At 43.0% G+C, this 13,291-nt stretch overlaps 1 protein-coding gene across 2 annotated transcripts in view; it reads right to left on the bottom strand.

The window, feature by feature from the left end:
- The window catches only part of Ptprb (protein tyrosine phosphatase receptor type B), a 113,455-nt gene that overhangs the window by 74,701 nt on the left and 25,463 nt on the right, over positions 1–13,291 (bottom strand). Inside the window, exons 1-2 of one of the 2 annotated variants that reach the window (XM_052165790.1) lie at positions 11,394–11,654; positions 10,724–10,997 (exon numbers count right to left, since the gene is read on the bottom strand). In XM_052165790.1, the coding sequence (XP_052021750.1) occupies positions 10,724–10,997; positions 11,394–11,447 (328 nt within the window). In that variant the 5' untranslated portion in view covers positions 11,448–11,654. Of the gene's footprint in view, positions 1–10,723; positions 10,998–11,393; positions 11,655–13,291 lie in introns of those variants that run through there. The other variant, XM_052165789.1, reaches the window with a different exon arrangement.

Raw genomic sequence — 13,291 nt, forward strand, 5'->3', positions numbered from 1 at the left:
GGCCCAGCTACACAGACCCCTCAGCTTTGATCACCTCCCAATGGACTGCGTTTTATTCATGATACTAAGAATTAGAGACCTTATAATACAAGTTCATTTTGAAGAAGACGCCTGCTTGCAATGAACACAACTCCCAACGAGTAAGCTAACCTTAATTCTACATTCACATGACATTTGTGGGCAGGCAGCTTTAAGATACAATCCACAGACCACATGAAGCTCAAGAAGAAGGAAGAACAAAGTGTGGATACTCTGGTCCTTCTTAGAAGGGGGAACAAAATACCCATGGCTCACAGCCAACTAATGGACCGAGCGCAGGATCCCCAATGGAGGAGCTAGAAAAAGGACCCAAGGAGCTGAAGAGGTTTGCAGCCCCATGAGCTCCCAGGGACTAAACCACCAACCAAAGGGTACACATGGAGAGACCTGTGGCTCCAGCTACATATGTAGCAGAGGATGGCCTTGTCAGACATCAATGAGAGGAGAGGCCATTGGTCCTGTGAAGGCTCGATGCCCCAGTGTAGGGGAATACCAGGTCAGGAAAGTTGGAGAGGAGTTAAGCAAGGAGAGGGGGATGGGATAGGAGTTTTTCTGAGGGGTAATGAGGAAAGGGGATAACATTTGAAATGCAAATAAAGCAAATATCTAATTAAAAAAAAAGACTGTCTATGGGTGAACAAGACATCATATGTGGAATACAGCCCGTGAAATCCAGTGCCTTCACATCTTATGTTATTATTTATATGAGTTCATCATTCTGTAAAAATTAAATATGCCATTAATATGTCAATAATTATTAAAAAATACAAAGAATAGCCAACAAGCAAACTAAGGCAATGTCAGAGGAAGGGAGGGACACACACACACGCACACACACACAAACACACACACACACACACACACACACACACACACACGTGAGCTTTGAAGACGAGTACAGTTCACGCTGCTTCATCCCTGTGTTTACCCGAAGGTTCTGTGCCTCCATCACTCAGTGACTCTGAATCTGGCTTCCCGGCCTGGTGGCCCCACACTTAAACAATGTGTAATGCTCAAAGTTAGCTTTCACTGCGTTCCCTTCACAGACTGATTTATCTGCCACAGAACCGGTGACGCAGAGTCCTAGAGAGCACGGATTTTGGAACTGGAAAGAGCTATGTTCAAATCTTGGCTCCATGGCATGGTTACGTGGCCCTCCATCGAAGGGTCCGCCTCCCTACTTGTCTGGAGTGTAATAATAAATAAATAAGAAAGTAATACATAAATGATAATAATAATACCAGAGTTATTATTACCAAAAAGTCATGGTATAATAGTGGATATAATTTTGGTGACTCTTAAGTACAAATAAAAACTTCCCAAGATGAGTTTTGTTTACAGGTTTTGGTTTTTTGTTTTGTTTTTTTTTAATAGAAAACTAGAGTTTTGGGGGATAGTGATGAGAGTAAATGTTATTTAAATTTTTTATTCTTCACAATGGATACTATATTAAAAGGAAAGGAAGTAATTTCTTCTCACACAAAGTTTTTTAGTTACCTGGCAAGAATAAGGTATCCACCATGGCGAGCTTCTAATGGCCAGAGAACCTCAAAAACAACATGGTAGGACCAAGTGGAAACATTTTTTAATTAATTAATTTATTTTATACATATGAGTACACCACCATCGCTCTCTTCATCAGAAGAGGACACCAGACCCCATTACAGATGGTTGTGAGCTACCACGTGGTTACTGGGAATTGAACTCAGGACCTCTGGAAGAGCAGTCAGTGCTCTTAACCACTGAGCCATCTCTCCAGCCCAAGTGGAAGCATTGTTTTGCTGAAGCAGCATTTTAAGGACAAGGGTGAAAGGGATAACTTCACCCAGTACTAGTTCCATAGAGACAAGTCTTGCTATCTGCCTCTACTCCCAAGCCAGAGAAAGGTTAAAGAAAATGTTATGACCGGTATAATCTAAATATACAGAATCTGCAAAATAGGAGTCATAAAAATGAATTTTAAGGTTGCGTGCCTAGAGGCTGAACTTCAAAAATGCAGACTTTATCTAATCTCTCCGAGCCAGAAAACAAAACAGTCACTCCTTTGTATGTCGGGCAGAACAAAGAAACAATGTATCTGGGAAGTGCCTGGGCAGCGAGAACCTGCCCTGGAAACAAACACTTAAAACCCCATTTAAACTGTGATAAAGCCGGGAGCTGGCAGTGGTCCATGCGGCTCTGCGAGCTCTAGAAGCTAGGGTTTGTGGAGCACCAGGGTATTAAAAACATTTCGATTGTAAATCAGATGCTTCTATTTGGGGTACAAGCTTCTTTGGCCTGGGTCAGTGTGTATGCTATGTGCATATGTGTGTGCATGTTAGTGTGTAGTGTGTATGTGTGGTGCACATAGTGCACAGGTGTACCATGGCATGTATGTGGAGGTTACATAGCAACCTTGGGTGTCATATTTCACCGTGTTGTTGGAAATGGAATTTCCTTGTCACTGGGTTCACCAGCTGACTGGACCATGAGCTACCTGGAAAAATCCTTTCTCTATTTCATATCTTCTTCTGGGAGCTCTGGGTGTGTCTATATATGTATGGATTCTGGGTATTCCAGATCAAGCCTTCATATGTGCAGGAAAAGCACTTAATCCACTGAGCCATCTCCCAGCCCAAATTCCACATGTATGTATGTATGTATGTATATATTATGTTGTGTGGGGGGGCAGATTTTAATGTTTGACAATTCATTTATATAACTGCCAAGCCTATTTTTCTGTTCTCAAAAGGAAAGAAAAAGCTTGGCAAAATTCCTAAGCCAAAATGAATTATGTTTTCCTTAAAAAAGAAAAATTCACTCGGAAAGGAGAAAGTTATATTTCTAATGCAGGTAATATTTAATTCTTATAATTTTTAACAGTGAGGTTACGGAAAACATTAGTGTTTATTGATAGATGGATTCCTACTTCAAATATGAAATGGCTAAGCTGATTCTAGAAATAAATTTAAACCAAGAAGAGTGCGGCCAACCTGTGCATTGGTGCCAACAGGCGTATGGGACCTACGTTGGATGTGTAGGAGGCCATGGTGTACTGTGAGCATCCTCAGCTGCAAGAGAAGCTGAGAAACACCAAAAGCAGGTACCATGAGATGCAGCCAAGCGGCTGACACCCAGGAGCAGCCTGTGTGCTCCTCCTAGATTGCTGCCCTGCATTTCATATTCAGTGTGACTACAAGGGAGTCACGTGGGAGTGACAGGCATATGTTTATAGAAGTCCTCGGTAGAAAGCACACTCAAACCAAGCAGCAGCAGGGACCACACTCATGTCTGCTAACTCTAGGCTTGCGGAAGCTTTCTTGAGCTATTGATTTATCTATTATCTTATGAAACTAATTTCAAGTTGATTAAGAAGCGGTTGTAGGGGCTGGAGAGATGGCTCAGAGGTGAAGAGCACCGACTGATCTTCCAGAGGTCCTGAGTTCAATTCCCAGACACCACACGGTGGCTCACAACCATCTGTAAGGGGATCTGATGCCCTCTTCTGGTGTGTCTGAAGTGAGTGACAGTGTACTCATGTACATAAATGTAAATAAATGTACTCATGTAAATAAATGAAGAAGAGGAGGAGGAGGAAGAGGAAGAAAGAAGAAGAGAAAGGAGAGGAAGAAGTGGTTGTAACACACGTGGTGTAAATCGCGGGCTTTAAGAGTGTGGGAGAGACACATATGAGACAACAGCCAGAGTCACGCCCTGGAGTGGATGCTGACTTCTCAAGGGAGTCTTCCCACTGAATTTTAAAAGATTTCCCTTATGCCTGGTCCTTTCCCCTTTAGATTTACTGTGTGTCCCTGAGGTCCTATCACCTTGTGTTAGGTGTTTAAGTCAAGTCCCTATTTCATGTATTTACTATTGTCAGTTTATTCCAGGTGGGCCTCTCCTAGCTACCAGGCTCACCCACCTTGATGCTGTAAGAACTTGGTTAGCACCCACTGAAGACCAAAGCCCAAGTTTCCTGACTCTGGCTATCTCCCCTCTCTTTAATTTTATCTTTCTTTTTGGTCTCACTCCATCCCAGGAGACCCTTATGCCATCCGTGTTCTGGTAGATTTACAGAAACTGGAGTATCTATCAGTCTTACTTAAAAGTGGGTGGGTGGCAAGCTTCATTGATAGCAAGGTATATTTCATTGGCATTTTATATCAACTGGAATGGACATCAGTGATTCAACGAAAACACTTGGAGGGATTTTTTTTTTATTCATGGAAGTCAGGTGAGGGTAAAACATAATCCCAAATAATTCTTGCCACAGGTATTTGAAAATGAGAAGGGAAAAAAATAGCCTAGAAAAGGAATCTCCCACAGTCCTCGGCACATTTAATAGATTTCTAGTAGGAAGAATTCCCTTTGTTGTTATTGCTATTTGCCTATAGTCAGTTATCTTCCTTACTTTAAGGATGCTGAAATATATTATGCTGATATAGAATGCATAATGCTATAGTGTCAATACATCAGGATGGCACAAGGTACCTGTAAATCTCTTTTAACAACCTTAAAGGAAGTTAGAGCAGTTTCAACAACCATTTGCCTCATCATATACCTCAATGCAGATTGACAAATTATTCATGCCATTAACAACAATACAGACTACCATATCGTTTCCCAGGTTATTATACAAAACACTAAATATTCACTAAGTGATAGTCATGGCCAGCGATCTGTATGACTCTCGGACATACACAAGAGGAATAAACAGAATAAGATGAATTATTGAGGTGGCTAACTTTGACTTGGGTACATCCCAACACTGGCATTTGTCACGAGGATGGCTATAGGCAAGGGATTTTATCCCTTGTTTGTTTGTTTGTTTCTTCCTTCCTTCCTCTCTCTCTCTCTCTCTCTCTCTCTCTCTCTCTCTTTCTTTCTTTCTTTTTGGTTTTTTGAGACAGGGTTTCTCTGTGTAGTCCTGGCTGTCCTGGAACTCACTCTGTAGACCAGGCTGGCTTTGAACTCAGAAATCTGCCCGTCTCTGCTTCCCAAGTGCTGGGATTAAAGATATATGCCACCATTCCCTGGCTCAATTCCTTATCTTAAATTGCACTAGCAATGTATATTCTTCAAAGATACACTAAGAGGCAATACAGGTGAAGCATCAAGGATAGCTGTGGCACACAAAGGGCACTTTGTAGAATGTGAGTCTTGCTGCTAATATTGTGTTCTACTCAGGGTGATTTCCTCTTATTTGAAATGCTTAGAACAAACGTCTTAAATTTGGAAAATTTTAAAAAAATTTTGAAATATTTCCATATACATAATGAGATATCTTGAGGACTGAACGAAACATTTGCATGTTTTGCCACATTACATCTTATGCACTTAGCATAAAGGTTAATTTTATATACCTGCAGAAAAGGAAGTTTTATGGCGTGGAATTTTCCACTTGTGACATCATGCCAGTACTCAAAAAGTTTCCGATTTTGGAGGATTTCAGATGTTTTTGGATTAGGATGTTTGATCTATCCAATAATAAAGGAAATCTTGATGCTAAAATTGAAAGGCAGAGACTATTCAGGGCCTGTGGGCTTAAGATGTGAGCTTCAGGAAGGAGACAAACTCCAGCAAATTTGGACTCAAGAACTAGAACAAAGGCAGCGAAGTCTCTAATAATCCTATGACGTGAGCACTATTTCTTCACCCCACTGTATAGGCTAATAAATAGCCCCAAGGCAGAAGGCAGCTTTCTTTACACACCCTGGCCAGGGGATACTGGAGATTCTCTGCCTTCAGAATTCATCTCTGAGCCTCCCTTCTGAATGTCCACTCTAGTCTCCATGGGATAGAGTCAAATGGTATATTCATATATTCATGAGAGGCTGAGAAGGGAGCATTGTCATGAGTTCAAGACCAGCCTGGATGTACATAGGGAGACCTTGTCTCAAAGGCAAAAACAAAGGCAAAAACAAATGAGCAAGCAAAACCCAAAAGGTAAAACAAATGAACAAACAAGCAAAAATCGTTCGGTCAACTTAACAGATAGTTTATCCTTTCTTGTACTAAATAAGGAAGGTTTTTTTGTGCCCCCAAATCCAAAAATAAAAGGCGTGGTCCCTAAATCTCACTGCTAACAAATGATGTCAGTGGCTCCCAGGATGCATTGCAGTTCACATTGATGCACTTTAATTGCTTGACTGTATTATTTCCATGTTATGTTCCTTTCACATAGCACAGAAACCAGGAACCTTTTTTTTTTTTAAATGACAATCTGTTCCAAACATTTTGATTATAGAAAGTTACAGATACTTTTTTAGAAATAGTTTATTGTGCTTAAAGTTATAGCTAATTTGTAGGTTGAAGCTGCAAGCCCTCGGAGCCCTGGGAAGAGGCTGTATTTGAGAGAGGTGTGGTCTTTAAAGAGGTAAGTTAAACTGGGGTCATTAGGTTGGATCTAACAGGACTAGTGTCCTTTGAAGAAGAGAAAACAAAGGAAGAGAAGGGAAGTGAGGAGGAGGGGGAGGGAAGGGGAGAAGAGAAGAGAAGAGAGGGGAGGAGAGGGGAGGGGAGGGTAAGGTAGGGGAGGGGAGGGGAGGGGAGAGGAGAGGAGAGAGGAAAAAAGAGAAAAAGAAAAACGGAAAAGAGAAGGACACAGTCGTGCATGGATGGACAGGTCCATCACACTAAGAAAAAAGGCTAGAAGGTCAGAAAACCTGTAGACATTTTGACCTTGGAATCCTAGCCACAAGGAGTGAGGAAAAAAAAATCAAAATTTTTTTTTTTTTTTTTTTTTTTTTTTTAGACCACTCAGGTTTTGGTGTGGCAGCCTCAGTCAATCCAGTACAATAAAGAACATTTTGGAATGCAAATAAGAGCCGAAGCAGCAGCTAGAACATCGAAGTGCCTAAATGTTTTTCGTACAGACTAAGAAATTCACCATGCTAAGATAATTAAGAGCACTTGAAGGTGGGGGATTTTCAGACGTTGTTTTTTCTAGAAAGAGTAATAATTAGATTAACAAAATGAACAACGCCTGTGACTATTCCCATCTCAGGTAAACTTCCCACCTGTAGTTCACTGGGCTCAAGGAGATGAGATAATGTATCGGAAACTGATTACTACCTCAACCAACAGTTCAAGACCAAAAATGACAAGACGTGTTCACAGGAAGAGACTCAGTGTGACCTGCTGAGAACTTGACCTCTGTAGAAGGTCTTTTCCTTCTGAAAACCCAAAGTCTGGAGCCCCAGGCTAAACCTATTAAAAGCATCAGCCTTGGGCTATAGAGCCGGATCTATCAGCCTTGGGCTATGGAGCAAACCTGGAGGGGAGGAGAGGAAGGGGAGTGGGATGGGAGTGGGAGTGGGAGGGGTAAGGGGGGAGTGGGAGGGGTAAGGGGGCAGGGGGAGGGGGAGGGAAGAAAAGGAGGGGGAGGGAAAGGAAAGGGGAATGGGAGAGAGAGGGGGAGGGAGAGGGAGAAAGATATTAAATACCCAAAACTGTCTGGATTATCTGCAACAAGGAATGTCATGTAGGACCCCAATTAGGATACAGGACCAGAGAAGGGAGGTGGGTAAAAAACATAGAGAGTGAAACTCCATTATGGGTGGGTGAGCTGATCACAATAATACTGACTCATTCACTGCTACAAACACAGGCATAATAGGAGATCTGAGATATCTTTGTGCTATCTATTGTCATAATGTTTTTGTAAACCTGAAATGTAAACTAAACTAAAAATGTGGCCCCTCCCATTTATTTATTTATTTATTTATTTATACAGTGTCTCCCTAGGCTGGCCTGGAACTTGATCTATCGACCAGGCTAAGGCTCAAACTCACAAGAGATTCAGCTGTCTCTGATTCCCAAGTTCTGGGATTAAAGATGTGCTTAGCAAATTTTGCATCTTCATGCTGGTGAAACGAACCAGAATTTTCATGAATACGACAGAAGCCAAACAGGGTTTAGTTATTATTTAAACACCTCCTGGTCACCAGAGGCTACTGCTTTGCCAGGTCTGTTATAGTTTTGAAGCATGCCCATTTATTCATTTGGTATAGCTATTGTGTTTTTTTTTTTTTCCTGGTAAATTCATGACTACACAACGTAACATTCACAGCATTCTTGTTGTATTGCCAGTTAATGAGCAGATACACTTGAGAATAGCCCACTCTCTTCTTTGTGGTTATGACAGCCTGGTACTCACAGGACAGGATAAAGTCCTCATTCTGGAATGATGTGTAAGGCTGTGTGCCACTGTCAGTATAACCTCAAATGCCTGTTCAAGACTACAAGAACAGGGGCCATTTTCAGTACTATGACTTTATAAACCCATCAGTCTCTCTTCTGTCATGTTTCCTCTGCTATTCTGCACAGTGAATACTTGCTAACCTAAATTTGAATTCACATATTTCAAGTCTGATTTGAAATCTGGAATGGAATGTTTACTAGTGCTAAGATATTACTTATTTGATTTTTTTTAATCCTCAAGTCCAGATCTACATAAGACAAAATAATCAACTATTTTGGACTGTCAGTAAAATCCATCACCAAAAATCACACCTACTTATGCAAGCAATGTCCCGATGTCAGTCCATGAGTAAGTCTTGTTTTTGTTATGATTCACATGAGAGCAATAAGATTGGTAAACAGCAGCAAAGAAAGAACTTAGGTTTTGAATGATGTCTTTTGTTTGAAGCTTTGTCTGAGCTGATGTTGTGCCAGCTGGCATTGCTTAGCAATAGTAAAAATATGATTTATGAATCTCATCACTATAGCTTAGCAATCAATATAGAGGAATAATAACTTTTTTCTTAACAAAATAAAAATGTACATGTCTTTTAAGACCTAGAAAGTACTACATATAGATAAACAACCACTGAAAATCATCCCCAAAACAATATTTAAAGATCATAATTCAAAATATTTTGTGCTTAAATGAAATCTTTATCTTAAAGACATGGAGGATTCTAAGAAAGACTTGCACCATCATACAAACGAGCATGGGAAAATGACTGTTATGAAAACACCATCTGTAATTTTCATCCTGAGGCTCAGGAAATGTATGGTGAAAACTAACTCCTTAAAAAAAAAAATAATGATCCTGGGGTAGACCAGTTGTACCGTGCTTGCCTAGAATGGAGCAGACCCTGGGTTCTGTCCTTATATGCTAACACAGTGCAGTCAAAATAACATGGATATTTCTTATGCTTCACTGACAGCCTCTGGACTTGAAGCATCTCCCCATGTAACAACTCAAGGTTTGTTTTATGCTGCTAACATCTATAGTGAACCTTTGCTCAGGATCTTTTGTCCAGAAACCAAATTCTTGGGTGAAACAACAGTCTCCAAGCTCCTTAAGGCTTACAGTTTTCCCTGAAACTTCTGAAAAGGCAGCTACTTCAAAAAAAGAGAAAAATCCCTCTGTTCCACTAAATACACACTATTGGTGAGACCCTTTACAGCGTATTCACGGAACCATCTTTAAAAGAACAACAAAAAACAAACCCCCCAAAACCAGCAAAGTAATGACTGAAAATCCAGCTTCTTCAACTCCCAGAAAACCATCTCTCTGGCTCCATATAAACACAAGGACATTCTCCACATGTGGCTTATCTTTCCAAATTAAGGGTCCTTTAGTCCTCAGAAATCACCTCTATGTTTCATCTGCAGTAAGTCAAGATATAAGTGGGCATTGTGGTTTTAAAAAAAGAAAAAGATTAATATTTCATTTCAAGGACTCACTGACATTTTCTGACCCATTGCTTGCATTGCCCTTCTGACAGGTGGTCTTCAAAGAGCTATGGCCAAAGAAATCACCTCTGTTCTGGTGGAAACTGGAATGGATCTTAAAGGGAACTGTTTCTCAGCATAGCTTTCAAATTTTTCTCTTCGGTTTGAACTTGTGGTTGAAGGAACAGAGTTGGTGAAGACTGTGTAATTGGAGAATTGGCTACTTAGTATCCTCATGGGCTGAGACTCCAGTGAGAGAAATGAGTGTGGTGGTCCCTGTAGGTGGGAAGACGTAGGGCCTGAAGCAGCGTCCTGTCTCTCCTTTCTCAGATAAGAAGATGGGACGTGTGTATGGAGGGACACAGACTCTTAGCATCCACACTGGAAGGAGCAGCTGGGAAATCACAGACCAAAGTCCAGAGAGATCAAAGAATGTTCTCTATCGTTTTCTAATTCAAGAAATACAAAATCATTTTTACACCCTCCTTTCAAGGGTCCTTTCTAACTTTCCCTATGAATAGTGTTATCTTATTCCTGGCGATTTTATATCCTGGTTCATGCCTTATGTGTATAACCAGGCATATCCTTAATCATCACAACTTTATTCTCAAAACAGTGACTTAAAACGAGCTAATGTTTGACAAGTTAATGCTATGGAAGCTCAAACTACATCAATTTAAAAAAAAAATTCCTCTGCTGCCCCTCTTCAACTGGATCCCTGTTTCCCCCTTTCCAGATGCTGGTTATTCAGCTGCTGTTTAGAGCACTTAGGGAGGAATCTTTAAGATTCAAGCAAGCTACACTGACCAGATCTCAGCCAACTAGAAGTCATGGTCCAATCTCTCTCTCTCTCTCTGTGTATATATATATGTGTGTGTGTGTATGCATATATATATAATACAATAAATAACATATTTCCTTTTTTAATGCCTAAAGATCAAAGGAAAGGAAAGCCCGGCAGGAAAATGCAAGGCTCATCTTAGAGTGGTTTGGCTAGCCATTACACCTGTTAACTATTTACCTGTCTGTAAGACCAGAGTTCTCTCTTCTCCATCCAAAGAAACAATCCTGAAGTTATAGATGGTCCCTGCTTGTAAATCCTTTGGGTTACATCCATAGGTAAAGTTGTCTATCCTAATGGGATGGCACCACATGGGCCCTGAGGTATCACTGCTGTAGATGAGGCTAAAGTTACAGGGTGACCCCAAAGTCCTCCACTGGATAGATGCCGACAAGCTAGAGACTCCGGGCTCCAACAGTGTGAAGTTACATTTCACTTGTTCTGCCGCTCCAGTCTGTAAAAGAATCAGAGAGCACAAGTTAAGTCCATGGGCTGTGCTGCCTAGAGATGTCCATAGCAACCTCCCCAAGTCACCTGTCATCACCCCTGGAGCTCAGCCTCGGCTGTCCTCTCATCCTCCCACCCAGGAAAGGGCCCACGGGGGAAGTGGCTGGCATCTCCCCCGGGCGCAGCGGCAGACAGAGGTTGCTCTCTTGACAGCAAGGCTGTCAGTTTTGGTAAATGGTAAGGTTTCAGGAGAGGATGGCTCTCCCAGATAGGAGGGTAGGAGCAAGAGATTTCTGTTCCTTTCCTCCCAGCAGCTCAGCCCTGGAGGCCGGCACACAACAGGATGGGTTCAGTTCTTGGCGGGGGTGGAGCGTCATCCCCAGCCCCTGCTCTGCCCGCTTACCTGCAGGGCGCTCAGCGAGATCCACAAGGCCAGTAGGGCTCCATGCCTCAGCATCTCGCTGGGAGGCCAGCCAGGGCACCTTGGGTACCACTTGTTGCGCGCTCAGCGCGCCCCGCGGGCGCAGCGCACTACCCTCGGGGGGGCTGGCGATGCTCAAGAGCCGTGGCCGCCGCTGCTTCTGCTGCCGCCCCGGGCGGGCTGCGGACACGACAGGCGGCGGGGACCCGCGGCGCGAGGCCCTTCCCACGCTGCCATTCTGACCCGCGCTGCCTCGCCCCCAAGCCCCCGTCCGGGACTTCCGCAATCAAAAGGCAATTTCCTTGTCTCCCGGCAAAGGAACAATGCTCCGGAGAGGGAGGGAGCCCTGAGGAGCCAACGCCTGTGGCTGCCAAGGGGGCCTGAGGCCAGCCAAGCTGCCACCCCCTCCTGCCTCCTCTGCCGCCACCCCAGCGCGCCCCCCCCCCCCCCAGCCAAGGGTCCCTTCCAGGGCCGCGGGGTCCTGCTTTCTCCTCCTCCTCAACTTTCACTTTTTCCTTCTCAGTGGTCCTCAACCCTGTCGTCAAACCATTAAACAGTGCTGAGCCCTCTCACTTTTCAGCACCCCCCTTCCCTCTGCACACCCAGCACCCCCCTATCTTCCTTCCTATCTTTCTCCAGGGCCTCTTTTTTCCCAGGCTTAAACTTGACCTGAGCACATTTCCCTGGGTCACCCACACTCTTTCCTGAAAGCCTTTTATTAGGAGGGCTTTAGTCTTTCGCACCTCAAAACACTCATTTGTCACAGTGTATATCCTCTTGACATCAGCCAGAGAGAAAAGACCTGAGAAGAGCCGGCTTATCCACAGGAGCGCCACTTTCTCCCATCCACTCCCATTTCTCTAGCACAGGTCTGTGTGTTCCCTCAATCTTAGGCAAATACTGTGAACCTACAACAAAATAGCCATCACCCGTGTGCTCTAGCCCCTGCAAGCAATTTCACCGCTGAGCCTCCAGTGGAAAGGCATGTCACGCCCCAGCTGAGAGAAGAAAGCTATGATCAACTTCGTTCACTGGGAAACACTCCTGTTAACCCAGCTTCTTCCTACACCTTCCAAAGCAGCCGCGGTGTTTTCCACGCGAACTGTAAGCACGTTAGAAACTGACCTACACCCTGAAGAAACGTGTGGACCCAAGAAAAATGGGTCCCAGGAATAACTCCATCCGAAAAGACAAAGTGCTTAATGGTGCATAGCTAATAATGGCGAAACTTCGCAGCCACGTTCATAGTTGTAAGGTTTTGAGTTGCTGCACCAAAATCATGGCCCTACTGAGGTAACTAAGACGAGGCAGTCCTGTTCCGATTCCGTTTACTGTTTGTTCTTAGCTCTCTCTTCCCGCCCCACAATTGTCATGTCTGCCTTGGTAACTCAGTTGGGATTTCCATGCCTCGACTATGGTCCAGGTATATTTAAGCAAAATAGTTGGCAAGTTGTGTCTGAAATGACTTCTGTGCTCTGGCAGGAAGGAACATTTTGAGTTTCTTTGATCCTCACCCAACTTTGACGTGTCTTCGTGGTTTTTGCCTTTTAAAAATGCCATATTCCCAAGCTTGGGCACCACGAAACTTTCAAGAGGTGTGAGCCTGCTCTTGGTCTGGCCATTAATAAGCACTCAAAAATCTTAATTGGTGTCATCAGTGCTGTTGTCAATAACTATCTTGCATGGATCATTACACTACATTTCAAATCACTGGGAGGAGTGAGATCTATATCGCCCTCACATGTTACAGAACAGATAAACATGTTCTTGGTTACTTATGCCCAAGACTTACTTTGAGAGAACATAGAAATCTTGAAACAAGTGAAAGTTACTTCTGTTTTTTGTTTTTGTTTTTGTTTTTTTAAGGAAACATGCTTGTC

This window comes from Apodemus sylvaticus, chromosome 20, assembly GCF_947179515.1.
Source record: "Apodemus sylvaticus chromosome 20, mApoSyl1.1, whole genome shotgun sequence".
Taxonomy (NCBI): Eukaryota; Metazoa; Chordata; class Mammalia; order Rodentia; family Muridae; genus Apodemus; species Apodemus sylvaticus.